Source organism: Colias philodice, chromosome 18 (assembly GCF_061535455.1).
Source record: "Colias philodice isolate Cphi_HAF_F1 chromosome 18, ilColPhil1 Martin Lab GWU primary, whole genome shotgun sequence".
NCBI lineage: Eukaryota > Metazoa > Arthropoda > Insecta > Lepidoptera > Pieridae > Colias > Colias philodice.
This window is the reverse complement of record NC_143103.1, coordinates 9,510,200-9,525,136: the sequence shown is the minus strand read 5'-3', so window position 1 is coordinate 9,525,136 and position 14,937 is coordinate 9,510,200. Positions and strand designations below refer to the sequence as shown.

Here is a 14,937-nt window from a genome sequence, read left to right as displayed (position 1 = left end):
TAAATAATAAAAAAAATCGCAATAATTACATGTAAATGTTCGGTGAAAATAAGTTACCTAAGTTCGGTGTAGCGACTTAACATAACCTCCAGTAGTATAAGTAAAGTTTGTTAATAAAAATTACCTATATCCTTCCTGTTTCCTTTGTTCCCTTTTCCCTCCTTACTTCTCTTCGATTCCATCAGTAAAGTCACTAGAGGAGTATAAAACATAAGTAAAAAAGTTTTTAGTATCACCCTCTTGCTAAAAATGTCACCAAAAACAATTTCTAATTGTAGAAAGTGTTAAAATTTTACTAATGTACAAGTACTATAGTATACAATTTAAACAAGATTATTTGTCACTACAATGGTCACAAGTATTGTTTAAATTTTATCTTCACCAACGTCCCTTTTCTACTTATGATTTATATTTCTCGTTAAAAATTATGTATTAATTCCATGTCTGAAAAATCTTCAAAATACCGAGTAAGTAACTCATTCCTTTATCGATACTTCTAAACTAAGCTACTAAATAATTCTTATGCACTTAAATCTTACAGCAATACAGCTTCGAATCTCGCCATTTTTATAAAATCTTAAAAAGAAAAGCAATTAAAAATACAAAGTAAAATAAGCAATAAATATGAGAAAACCTACGAATTATATTTAAAAACTAGATTTGCACGTTGCTTCTGAGATTGACAATAGAAAGTAAAACCATGGACGTATAAAAAAAGACGGACGGTATATCGCCTAAACATTGAGTGAAGCCTAGTAATGGCGGCGAAACATCCATGTGTGTGTGCCATGTTGCCATGGCAACAGCTGTCCTGTTGACAATGGCGGCTGTATTTTTTTCTATAAATTTTGCTGTAATAATTTTGTCATTAAAACAAAAAAGAAATAACTTGCTTCACTGTGGAATGTAATCCCTCGTGTTTTGTTATTTATAATTGTACTGTTGCGACACCATTTAACCACGCAAGACGGCATTTTAAATATTTTTTGTGAAACAGTGACGCAGTTAATCAGTCGGTAGTTCACGACGTAATGGCGGCCGACTAGCTTACTATGGTGAGAGTGTGTGCGTGTTTATTGTCTTTACACGATCGCTAGCTTACTATGGTGGCTTCACGTTGTTTGTTCGTAATACGGCGTCCGTCTTTTTTTATACGTCCATGAGTAAAACAGTATTTTTACATCATCTAGTTTTAAATTAATTAGAACAACAGATAGGCTAAAAATGGTAATTACATGAGTACAATATTTGTTCAACAAAACATTAATAAAATAGAACATCATCAATATGTAATAAATGAGTGGGCAAATAAAAAAATATCAATATATTCCTTATGAAATAAAGAAAAAATACTAAACATTTTATTAAGGCACAGAAACATCGCTTGTGAATTTCGTAATTCTTGCACTTAAAATCGCCTTATACATCGTTTCAAATTGAATTATACTATCATAAAAAATGTTATAGTATTTGTCGGTATACGAAGTAAAAAACTACCAGTTCTATAAGAGTGATGCAATCGAATATTTTTTTTATTTTATTTTATAATCTTGCAAATAGAGTAAGGTGACAATTTCCGTAAGTACATAATATATTAAAAAGAATAAATAACTCATTTCGTTACCATACAACCAAAATACAAGTGAAATAAATTCATAACATGTCGTACTTGCAATGTAGATATTGAGGAATACATAAGGTGCTAAATATTACGAACAACTGTAGAAGTAGCGACTAGTGAAATCACAAATGCGATATTTTGGGTATTATTCTCTTATATTTTTGTTATTCACCCGTCATTTCGACTTGCAGTAACAAATTCGCGCCTTTTTAGTACCGAAGAGCATGCGAAGAACAAATTATATAAAAAAAATCCACTCAATTTTAGTTTTATAAGTAAAAAAATGAAACAATGGAAAAAGGTTTTAATTGATTATTAAATTGTGTACCACAGTTGTGTACGCTGTACATTGTACAAACTTACATAAGCAATATCCAAAATATAGTAGAAGTGATATAAAGCCGTTATATTTATTTGTAGACTGAGCTAGCTGTAGTTATTCGTTAAAAATAATTTTGCATTTTTAAGAGGTTCGTGAATATACGTTTTAATGACGAATAGAGCTCACTTATTGTGACAAAATTTTTCATCCATACATTCATCTATTTTTACATATTATTATAGATATAAAATATCAAATAAGGACTTCCCATGTCGAAATATGCTTGATTGTGCTTAAAATAAGTATTACTTAATTATTAGTGATTAAATTGATGCTAGTCGTGTTCAGATTATACGCTTTGATAAATCTTGGAACTAACCATGAACTAACTAGACAAATTTGTATTTAATCCACTTTAGTTATGTATTAGTGTAATTTTATTTAAGATTATTTATTCCTGTAAATGCCTTTATATTAGCTCTTGTATTAATTGTATTTGAAATTATAGCATGACAAATAGCTTAATTTTAAACCAAAGTATTTGTTGGCAGCTCAGCTGATTCACAGTTTTATTTTTAATCAGTTTGTATTTGGTAATAGAGTCATATGTTTTATTATTTTGTATGTTGTATTCCGCATTTATTCTATGACTGACATATGCTGTGCTATTAGTGATAAAATTGCCAATTTTGTAGGTCAAATCCTTATTGATTAATAACTAAAAAAATTTGTATGGATAGACTTAACAGTATTATTTATCACCATATTGACTTCAAATATTTCAGATAATAATAATAAAATAAGAAATTATTTCTTACAAAAAATGTGTATTTAAAATCTGTATATAAATTATCCATGTGCGTAAATGTCGCTATAAGATTGTAAAACCGTGAGATCTAACACGTGAAATTCGACGCATGGTGACAATATTTTATTATATACGTATACCTCCTATGAACATTTTTAAATTCAATTCAACATAACATTTAATAATTATGATCAATATAATATACTTACCTTCTTTACATCCAGTCTATCCATCTAAACTAAGGAAGGTTGAGATCGAAAAAGGCTTCGCTTTAGTACAAATGTGTGATAATTCGTGGATCGCAAAGAAAAATTTTAATCAGTGAAAATTATATTTTAAGCTAAATAAAAAAGTTACGTACTTATTTTGCTTTTTATTACCTTGTTATATAATATCTCCTCCATTTGAATAATTAACGTTAAGTGAGGTACTTACCATAGCTAGTTGCTACAATTAATTTAATAGAATGTTTTTATCCCGAGTATTAGAAAAAGATAGGTTTACAGTGCAGTGGCGTAATGGGCTAAGGCTGACCGCTGAAGGCAAGGGCATCATACATGTGTATACTGAATAATCTATGGCCAATTATAGGCCACTAGCTTTCCGCCCGCGGCTTCGACCGCGTTTTCAAAGAAAAACCCGTTCCCGTAGGATTTCCGGGATAAAACCTATCCTATGTCCTTTCTCGGGTATCAAAATATCTATCAAATTTCATGCAAATTGGTTCAGTAGTTAAGGCGTGATTGAGTAACAGACAGAGTTACTTTCGCATTTATAATATTAAGTATGGATTATATGCTACCTCTCCGAGCTGGGACGTGCCTCGGAAATTGTACGATGAATATGTGTAATAAAGTCATTTATAATAATCAATTTTAAATTTTAAAATTTCTAAAATAATGAGCCATTATTCGTGGTTGTGGCATGGGCATGGGCATCCAATACTATAGTATAGTAACTAGTAAGTAGCAGTGTTGTAGGTTTATTTACATAACAAGTAAACTAAGTCTAGCTAAAACATCCATTGCATAGGGAATTTTCTACATAATTACCAAAGAGTACCTATTGTAATACAATAATTACCTACAGTGCCACAAACTTATCTGACCCGGTGGCAAAAACTGGAACTACGTGCCGCCATTTTGAAATGTCACATTTTCACAGACTTTTCATAGGGCGTATTCAGAAAGAAAGCTTGAAACTTATAAGCGCTTATAAGCGCCGATAAGCGCCGACAAGTTCCAACAAGTTTCAACAAACTTGTCGGCGCCGATCAGCGCTTATAAGCGCATGTTCATATATTTTCCTGCGCGGGTTACCAGCGCTTATAAGCGCCTATCGGCGCTTATAAGCGCTTATAAGTTTCAAGCTTTCTTTCTGAATACGCCCATACGGAATATTTTGTTTATTTATAAGAAAGCGACATCAGTGACACTGTCACCGGGTCAGATAAGTTTGTGGCACTGTATATTTGTATAACGTAGTATATTATTATTAGTCTGTGCCTATATATTATACCTCTGTGTTTAAACCTTGGTTTAAACACTGAAAATTATAATTACTTTTAATAGAGAACGCGCCATTTTTTAAATACCTACCCATAGTTTGAATAGTGTTGCCATTTTAAAAAATTTACTCATCCGTTACAAAAAGAAACTTATCAATGAGTTATTCTGATAATTTCATATCTTATACGTATTTTATCTGAGTATTTTATATATTATTATTGTTGAAAGCGCACTGTGAATCCTTAGCACAAATCATGATTGTTTTCATTTGATACATCGAGTACACGCCCTTTCTATTCATAACAAGAAATAATTTTATTTCAAATTTCAATGTACTTATAAATGTTTTTGATTACATTTTCTAATTTTGGTATTGTTACTACTTATTTTAATTCAAAATTTAAATTAAAAGTTCACATTTATAACAACACGTAACAATTAACACGTAACAATTAATTTAATAAATAAAGAATACAGTATTAATTTTACATTACTGATTACAGTATTTAAATAAATTCTTTTTGAACATATTAAATATCTTAAATTTTAAAATACGGTGGTAATGGGAAATGTATCAATTTAAATGACGCTGTTCTCAATTGGCTGATATTATACGATGCGAATTTTCAGCCAATAGATTAAAAGCAACAAAACGTTCTTTGACCCCGTCTGAATTATTCACCAATCAACAAATAAAATCATGTGACAAGTTTGACAAGTGGCGTCATACGGCATTTATCGAGGCGTCATTCCGGCCGGCCTTCATTATTCATTTTCACCGCACGGCGCACCACGCGCCCGCCATTTTGTTGCTAAAGATCGGCTCGGTGCGAGTGAAGGGTTCTTTGTTTTATGTGCACAAGTGAAAATAAATACACAGTAGTTTATAAATAAAGCATCCGTCAAAATGGTCGCGGTAAGTAAACCTTTAATATCACAGTTACACTATTACGTAAATATATGGGGCACCTATTCATCATCTACGTCTTTTTTAGCAAACCAAAGTATTCGTGGGAAGCTTGCCGCAGGGCTCCAAGCCGGAGGAATTGAGAAAACTATTCGAACGGTTCGGCGTAGTGACAGAATGTGATATTATGAATAGATGCGGATTCGTACACATGCAGACAGAAGATCAAGCGTCTGCGGCAATTCGCGCGCTGCACAACACATCATTCAATGGCGGCGTCATAACGGTAGAGCGAGGCAGGATCAAGGAGCGCGGCCAGCGCGGCGGCGGCGGCGGCGGTCGCGGCGGCATGCGAGGGGGCATGAGAGGCATGGACAGGCGCGGCGGAGGCCCGATGCGCGGCGGCCCGCCGAGGGACGCGCCCTACCCGATGAGGGACTCGCGTCCCATGGGCCCGATGCGTGGCAGCGACATGCGCGGCCCGCCAATGGGCGGCGGGGGCATGTCCATGCGGAACGGCATGGGCGGCGGAGCGCCCTACGACCGCGGAATGGACCGGCCGCCGATGGGTGGATATGACGACAGATACAACGGATACGGAGAAGACCGTCGAGGCTTCGCGTTGATGGACGGGCGCGGGGCTAGAGACCAGTACGGCGCGCCTCCCCCCATGTACCCGGACGACAGACGCGGGTACGGAGCCGTGGACGACATGCCGCCCATGTACCCTGACGACAGGCGCGCGCCCATGTACCCTGATGAAAGGGACATGATGGACAGGCGAGGTGGCATGCGGGGAGGCCCCATGCCTATGGCGTCGGGGTACGATAGAGCACCGCCACGAGCAGCTCCCATGGGCAATGGTGATATGTACAGCAGGAGAACACCACCTCCAATGTAAGTTTATTTAAATACATGAATTTATTTACATTTTGATATTCTCTTGTCTTTAAATTTAAGTTTGCCATGTTTTAGGAGAAATTGAATCATACCTGGTGCAAATTAAATTAACACATTATTCAAAACTGCAATGATTCTAAATCCTTTCCTGTACATAAATACAAATCATTCTTCATTAGTACACACAAAAAGACAAGCAAGATTATTTTTGCAAAATGTACAAACCTAAATCCAAACTAAAGCTATTCTGCAAAAGTATAATGTAAAAAAAGTAAAGTAATGAAATGAATATGCTTGCAATGCGACTAAAAGTCTTGAGGTGATATTATAATGTTTTATGTAAAATTGTTACAACAATATTTTGACATAAAATTTTCATGTTATCTTAGAATACTTTCAAGTATTATTCCCTACAGAATTGGGACACTGGAAAATATGGGTATGATACATACAGCTATCCAACATAACTAGAAAACTGTAACTTATATTTTATTTTGTTACTTCTTGATGGAACTGCATTATTGGATATGAATTTAAAGAAATTTGTAATTACATTTTGGGGTACCAGCGTGTCTTACTACTATGAAGTAAGACACACTGGTATGTCATATAATATGTAATATATGTATTCATTATTTAACTTCACTTCATCAACATACTAATATAATAATGCAAATAAATAATATGTTATAAGTACTAAGACTGCAAAATTTGTCTTCACCATTTCTTAATCCACAACGTTCAAAATAATTGAATTTTCCTCATATGATAAATCGTGATGATGATTACAATTCGGGCAGATTTTTCAATGCTTGGATAAAACTTATCCAACCAATAAAGTATTACACGATAATATTAAAATGTCACGTAAACTGTCAAATACGGGCAATTAGAATACGTTTTTAAAATGGTAGTTTTATAGTTTATACATTATTCGATGAATAAGTTTTATCCAAGCATTGAAAAATCGGCCCTTAGTTGAATAAATAGTCACAATTAGTTGAATTATCTTTGGTTTTAATTATAAATTGTAATGTTTTTCAGGCGCGGCGGTGGCGGTGCCGCGGCGGGCTACGACCGCGACCCGTACGCACAGCAGTACGCTCCCATGGGACGGTAAGCATCCACACGCTCTGTAGGGCAGGCGGCAACTGGTGTGCGAACAGACGATGGGATCATTTGTATATATATACCAGTTGGTTGTAAGAAAATTGTCAGTTGTATTCGATACTGGTTTTACAACTGTCTGGATATAAATGCAGGCAGTTGATAATGAAGATATTTCATAATTTATATAAAAAATAGGTATTGCTAATTGTTTAATAATTTTAAAGGGTAATGGTCTTTTCATTCACCTAAATGATAATAAAATATAATGAGAAAATACTTTATATACAAGTTGCATTGCATTCAAATAATTCTCTGGAATAGAAAAGAGAATATTGTGTATGTTTTTGTCAAAAATTTGGACCATTACAGTTTTTTGATGATTGTTTACTACTTTCTTAATATCGTTTATCTTTAATCAGATGTTTACACACTGGTTGCTCACACGATTTAATGTTTGTTTTTCACTTGCACACAATTTCACTTTCTTTAATGTCTCTAGAAAAATAGCTTAGAAAATTCCGTTACAAAGTTGCGTTTGAGTCAGACGGAAATCGATTAGAGAACAGTAACTGGCCGACGAAATTGCGTGGCATACGGCTATTTCCTAAGGAATTTGTCCGGAACAATATCTTCACCAAGTAAAAAAAATATCTGGAATCTCTCGCTATATAAAATTTCATTGAATCTGTCCTCGTACATTTTAAATTTCAAGGAATCTGTCCCCGTACATTTTAATTTCAATGCTCTATCATAATTTTCGGTGTATTTTTATTAAATTCATGAATTGAACAGCATAAATATTCGATTTTTGAGAGAGAGAGATGTTAACGTAACTGTCAATTAGATTACCGAAATTAAACACAATAGAGTCCAAATTGAACCGCAGTAGTAGCAAAGAGAGCATGCGATAAAGCGCGAGCGAGCGGGCAATGCGGGCTCGCGGCGCGGACCGCTGACGTTCCTTTCGTTTGCAGCTACGCACAAACGCAACGTTATCCGTAAGAGTAGGCGATGCGAGGCGACGGCGGCACTAAGCGGCTTTCTTGTTTAGCGCGGGTGGAGCGGCGCACGGCGGCGGCGGCCGGGCCCGGCCCCAGCGCACCAACAAAAACTGTATATCGCTCGTGTAGCCGCCCGGCGACACCTGCCCGCCGCGCCACGCGAAGAATCCAGTGTTTTTCGACCCCCCCGTGCCCCCGACGTGCTCCTCCCCCCCAATGACTCCAACGAAATAGACGGACTTCAATCTATGTTTTGTTACTCTGACGACCGGTCGAAAGACACTGATAGGCTGAGCGACGACCCGTAATCATGTAAATCGCTTATGATGAATCATTTCGGCATTTCATTCCCGTCGCACGTGACGAGACACAATCGTTGTCGGTTGGCGTCTAAGCAATAAGTTTGTAAGGTATTCTAAGATGTATTTTTTAAGATAGATTAAACCACTTGTTTTAAAATCAGTGTTTCAGTTCGTATCCGCCTCCCCCCCCGCTCCCGTCCCCCATCCCGGCTCCGGCATGTGGAATAACTTGTGTTGAGTTACAGGAGACGCGTCCGCGCTGTGATGTCTGAGTCACAGGCGAGACGCGAGCGTAGTGTTAGGTCGCTACCGACTGTAGGCACGTAGCGGAGTGAGTGCGATGAGATAACGTTGCGACGGAAAGTCCGTGCGAGTCTTTCGGACGTTAGTTGCGGTAAGGCGCAAGCGGCCGCGAGCCATAGCCGATGCTATGACGCTCGACGTGCGGCAAACGTTAAGGCGCCGGCAGGAGACGCAGCAAATGTTTACAATCGTAAGTACGGAACGAGACGTTTGCGAACGGCCGCCCAATGGAAGTTGATTGCGTAATACATTTCGAATTGTTAAAGTTTAATCAGCACGTGTGTTCACTCGACACGTTTTCTGTGCGCACTTGATGACTATTGCCTCTGCCAGGTGTCGCCACTGACGCAGCTCAGTTCGTTAAGCGCACTGCATTAATTGTCAGTTCTGTATTCGTCCAAACGGCGCCGCTCATATTAATATATTTATTTGTTTTAAAAGCACATTTTCAAAGGTTTTTGTTTTACAGGTATTGGCCTCCAAGATGAAGGAAGAGCTATAATATTATGGACTTTACCTCATTGTGCTTTGGCATATACTTTAAATTTGGCTGTGTTGGAGTAATAAACGATTTTTAAAGAATGTTATCTTTTATTGCGTTGCCATTGTTGTAAACTTACCCTTTTTTCTACTTGCTCATTGCTTTTAGAGTAGGTACTAGGCATGTGCGCCGATCGGCGTGGCGCACGCCGCCGGCCGTTTCAGTCACGCCGACGCCGCCGATTTTTTTTCCGGCGTCATCGGCGTATATAGTTTAAATAAAGCATTAGTATTTTTAAATATAATAATAGTAATTTAATATATTGCTGTACAATCGTGAGATATGCAAACTCAGAGACTATTTCCTCGCAATGTTAGTCCGGGATACATCGCCCATTTTTGCAAGTGATTACTATCAAGCTAATTTTTCGTGAGTAGCTTTATTTTGATGAGATGCCCAATAATTTCATGTACAAAACTCTCGATTGTGGTAGCTACCAGAGGAAACAAGGATAAAATATTTTGATTTGATGGTTCTCAAATATTAATTACTAACTGAATGTTTTTTTTTGTTCAATCTCAAGATAATTATCTAAATTATTCGAAAAAAATATTTGTCCTACAAAATCTATGGTTTGATCAAAGAGTCCCCCTTTCCAATGTGTATCGATAACGAAGTCATCATAAATGATTACTAACCAGCTGATTTTTTTATTTTCACTTATTTAATACTTATATAATTCAACAGACATATTGTCCTACTAATTGCATAATAAATATTTGAGAACCGTCAAACCAAAAATTTTTATCCTTGTTACCTCTGTAAGCTACCACAATCGAGAGTTTCGTACATGAAATTATTGGGCATCTCATCAAAATAAAGCTACTCACGAAAAATTAGCTTGATAGTAATCACTTGCAAAAATGGGCGATGTATCCCGGACTATGTTGGTTATGCAATCCATGCTGAAGTCATAGAATGTGACAAAGGACTCGCTCCCCTATCCCTAGCCAAACAGGACTGGCAAAAGCCGGCATTTCCGACAGGGAGGCCATATGGAAAGAGAAAGAGCTACACGGTAGGTTTCACAGGATTCTGCATGAACCTCATGTAGATTTCTTGTCCTCCGTTCACTGGCTGCGTTTCGGTGACCTCTTTGGGGAAACCGAGGGTTTTGTCTGTGCGATACAGGATCAGGTGGTTAAAACGAACATTTATCGGAAGTACATCATAAAGGACGGGACCCAGGACTTATGTCGTATGTGTCACCGTCCTGGAGAAACTCTCCGACATGTTACTTCCGGTTGTTCCATGCTCGCCAACACTGAGTACTTGCACAGGCACAACCTAGCAGCTAGGATTATCCACCAAGAGCTCGCTCTGAAGTATGGCCTTCTTGACGGAAAAGTGCCTTATTACAAGTACGCGCCGGAGCCGGTCCTGGAAAATAACCGTGCCAAATGGTACTAGGATCGGCCCATCATCACAGACAGGACTATTCTAGCGAATAGACCTGATATTGTGGTGATGGACCTAGCAACTTCCAGGATTTTCTTGGTAGACATCACTATCCCACATGACGACAATCTTGTTAAGGCCGATTCGGATAAACGGCTCAAATATCTGGATCTGGCGCATGAGGTTGTCGAGATGTGGGGCGGTGTGTCTGCCGAGATAATCCCCATAGTTACGTCCTACTTCAGTCGACAGAATTATATTTATTCATGACAATTATGACATGTGCAAGAAACAAGTACAAAAGATAAAATAATTTGCATATTATTTGTACTTGTCATAATTATATTTTGCTCGTACTTCCCTATTTTACAATTCCTTGTTTTTTTTTCTGATTTTGATTGTCGCCAATGGTATAAATAAGAAATTTAATGGAGATTTAGGCGTATTTTACTCATTTTCCCCATCCACGCCGATTACGCCGATGACGCCGCCGCCGCCGGCAAATAAGATGCTAGACGCCGCCGCCGGTCAAAAGAGCATCGGCGCACATGTCTAGTAGGTACATAATATTATATCTATTACAATTCTAGAGTAGAAGACAATACCTATTGTATGAAGTCATGAAACTATACATCAGTTAAAATGGATGACAAGCTCGAAATAGTAATAATATTATAGGCATCTAGTGGTCCGCTTTGTCATAAACCAAATTAACTATAAAGTGCCACAAACTTAACTGACCCAGTAGTAGGGGAGGCCAGGATGCTAAATGTGGATTTACTCGAGCGTCACGGGAACCTATTAGAATTGGTAGATTAGACCATAGCGAAAAAAAAGGTCCTATAATGTTTTCACTTTTAGCGGTGGGGAAGGGTTTTTTGATGTTTTTTAATTTAAAAAAGAAAAAAATTGGCTTGGAAATACTCAAGCGCGTTAGATATTGATATTTTGCATGCTCCAGGACGTCACTGAAAAAAAGTATACGTTAATCTGACGATTTAAGTGGCGATTTAATCGCTATGAAGAAAGGGTAAAAAATTAAAGTAATATTATTCGAGCGCGTCAGATTAATATATGGGGGGGTTAATTACAATATAAGAAGTCCCCATTTCGCTAATCTGACGATTCGAGCTCAACCTTAGGGAATTATGGATTCAAATTTTCCAGCGGGGCCCCTGAGCGCACCCACCAACCATAACTGCTCATATTGACTAGAGGTACTAATGAATAGCTAAGGTACCGTCCCTTATAGTAATCTGACGCGCTCGAGTAAATCCCAAAATCCCCCTCTTGGCCTCCCCTACTACAGTGACGGTGTCGCTGATGTCGATTTTAGTTCGTAGTTTGAGTAGTTCCAGTTTTTGCCACCGGGTCAGTTAAGTTTGTGGCACTGGCACTGTAAGTAGTAATCATGCCGTAATAAAGCGCCATCTATGGCAATTTATTTAGTGCGATTCAAATACGCATCATTGTGGATCGACTTTAGAGGAAAGATAAGTCTTATCACTGTTATAAGACGAACAAACACTTTCTTATTTTTAAGATAAGGATTAATGACTAATGAAAGATTAAATAATTTCATGTACGAAACTCTCGATTGTGGTAGCTTACAGAGGTAACAAGGATAAAAAATTTTGATTTGATGGTTCTCAAATATTTATTACGCAATTTGTAGGACAATATGTCTGTTGAATTATGTAAGTATTAAATAAGTGAGCTGTGAGCTAATTTTTCGTGAGTGAAGCTACTCACGAAAAATTAGCTTGATAGTAATCACTTGCAAAAATGGGCGAAGGATCCTGGACTATAAAAAATATTAATATTATGATGACAATGAATATCTCTGTTTTGACTTGTAATGCACATAGTTGATACAAAAATTTAAAATCTTAATAGAACCGTACCTACTTACAAATCTTTATGTGTTAACTAAGAAATTACAGTTCTTGTAAAAAACATAAAAAAACTGTTTGAAAGAACCAATGTGTTGAATGTATACGGTACAAATATTATAGTACATACTACAAACCAGAACTAAATACTATGTCAATAGACTGCATTAATCAGAGACTCGAATTAATTACCTATCCATAATGCCACACGTTAAGTTTATCTCTTTTTTAGTCAAAATCTACAGTTTATTTATGGGAATTGAAAAGTAATAAAAAGAAATGCTGTTATTTCAAACACTTTATTTCTCCAGTAACACATTTACATATTATATAGGTACCTACTTATTACAACAAGTAGATAGGAATAACATGTACAAAAATTCAATAAAAAACAAATGCTTAACGATAAACAATTAGGTACACCGTTATAAAATAAGTTTGTCTATTACAAATACTTTACATACGTTGTTTCAATATCACCAATCTAATTAAGATTCTAAAAAAATTCCACCTCATTACGCAGAAGAGACAATAAATCTTCCATTCAATGTCATCTCAAAGAGTCGAGATACACCGACGCGTTGTGTATCGACTTGATTAATTTATTTACTTCATAATTTATGGACGATTTAACGAAATCGGCGACATTGTAATTAGTTACTACGCCGCAGTCGCTAGCATTGCAGTGAAAAATGTCAAGAATTTTTGAGGTTATTTTCTCTGGGTCGCTGTGGTGTACGGCTTTGGGAGACATCCGTCTGGCTTTCCTGAACAAGGTGTCAGCAGCTAGTGTCAGGTTGTTTGAAATTAAATTCCCGCGCTTCACTTCGCTGCGTGCCATGCGCCCGAGTAAATAGCCTGAAAATTATACATTTGAATTAACTCATCGCACAAAAATGATGTCAAAGCCACTCAAAGCATAAAACTACTTAGGTGAAGATACAATGCCTACTAATTTCGTATCACAATTATTTCTATGAAAATTACGAAAAATTGTTTAGTAATTTACTTACAAAAAAAAATAGTAATTCGATCTTTAATTTTACCACACATTTTTTGCTTTATTCAATTGTTTGGTAAACATTGACTGTACTCTACATTCAAAATTGATCTTGCAAAAAGTAAAAGCAAACAACATTCGCCAAATCTAACACAAACAAATAAAACATACCACCAAATATACAAATGATTCCGATAAAGAATATCAGGGTAGCGCACAGTCTCCTGGTGACGTGCGGTTGGGAGCCGGTGCAAGACCTGCCGTTGGTCATGACCACAGCGTCACTGCAGCCCGAGACCAGCTTCGACTGACTCCTGTGTATTTTTAGACCGCCGGTGTTGTCTGGGCGGAGACATTTTATGTTTGCGTGAAATATTATGATTTCTGTCGTTGTAACGACATAACACCGCTGCCGACGTTTACTAGGCGCGCGAAATTTTTACAAATTTTTATTGGGATTTTAAACTTGAATATGTAATGCAATTTTTGTAGCATAGCTTAGGTTTATTTTTATAAATCGTGAATTGTAATTTACTTTATTGATCCGAAGATCTGAACATGTAGGCACAGTGCATTACACCATCGTAATATGTACCTACATAAAGCACCCTACATTCTTTAGGATTTTTTTAAACTAATCATCCCTCTTTAGTCATGCCCTATCTTCAGATCCGCAGATCTTTTTATGTACATATGTTTTGCCAACTTTCACATAATACTGCAAATTCTTTTCACATGCTTGTAAAAAGTGTAAAATAGTAAAAGTGTTGTTTAGTTTTTCGAGGTTTTCTTTTAATTTCCAAGGTACAAAAACATTTTCTGTCAGATTGTTTTATCAGTTTCGAGGAAACTATTTATATTATGAGTAAATGCGAAAGTGCAATTGTTGGTCTATATTTAATGTTGTAAAGAAGCTGATTTTTGTGTTTGGCGATAGTAAGGAATTGGTAAGGAAGCTAGAGAATGAAAGCTCTCATTAGGATTTACGTAAAGTTGAGCCACTTTATCAGATAAGAAATGAGAATTAATATATGTAAAAAAAACATAATATAATATTATGTAAAAAAAACTAATTTCCGAACCGAATATTCGACCGAAATATTTGTTTGTAAAAATTTATAATAGCTGCTATAATTTAATATATATATAATGTTAATGGGATCTAGTGTTGTGTAATATAAAATTGTTTATTGTAATTTATAATATATTTGCATGCTCAATTAAGAGCCAGAATGTTTAAGAGCCTATGTAATATGTATCTACCTAACATCTTTGTAAATGTACATTCTGCAAATAAAGAAATTTGAATTTGAATTTGAATTTG

The 14,937-nt window shown here is 36.4% G+C and overlaps 2 protein-coding genes across 6 annotated transcripts; one reads left to right on the top strand and one right to left on the bottom strand.

The window, feature by feature from the left end:
- Positions 1 to 5,008: 5,008 nt before the first annotated feature.
- Positions 5,009 to 9,364, top strand: LOC149480700 (uncharacterized). 5 transcript variants are annotated; one of them, XR_016317092.1, is made up of 5 exons: positions 5,009 to 5,175; positions 5,255 to 6,063; positions 7,111 to 7,182; positions 8,725 to 8,972; positions 9,252 to 9,364. XR_016317092.1 is itself a non-coding variant. In XM_089707009.1 (4 exons), the coding sequence occupies exons 1-4, from the start codon at positions 5,167 to 5,169 to the stop codon at positions 8,804 to 8,806; spliced, it is 972 nt and encodes a 323-aa protein (XP_089563135.1). In that variant the 5' UTR covers positions 5,009 to 5,166; the 3' UTR covers positions 8,807 to 9,245. The 5 variants fall into 5 exon arrangements, 4 of the variants coding, with proteins under 4 accessions (XP_089563135.1, XP_089563139.1, XP_089563137.1 ...); XM_089707009.1 differs by lacking the exon at positions 9,252 to 9,364 and having other exon boundaries at positions 8,725 to 9,245; XM_089707013.1 differs by lacking the exon at positions 8,725 to 8,972 and having other exon boundaries at positions 5,010 to 5,175.
- A 3,534-nt stretch (positions 9,365 to 12,898) lies between these two features.
- LOC149480699 (uncharacterized) lies at positions 12,899 to 13,988 on the bottom strand. The gene is made up of 2 exons (XM_089706758.1): positions 13,785 to 13,988; positions 12,899 to 13,471 (listed from the first exon to the last, which is right to left on the bottom strand). Exons 1-2 carry the CDS (start codon positions 13,882 to 13,884, stop codon positions 13,164 to 13,166), a joined length of 408 nt encoding a protein of 135 aa, XP_089562884.1. The 5' UTR covers positions 13,885 to 13,988; the 3' UTR covers positions 12,899 to 13,163.
- Between the last annotated feature and the right edge of the window lie 949 nt (positions 13,989 to 14,937).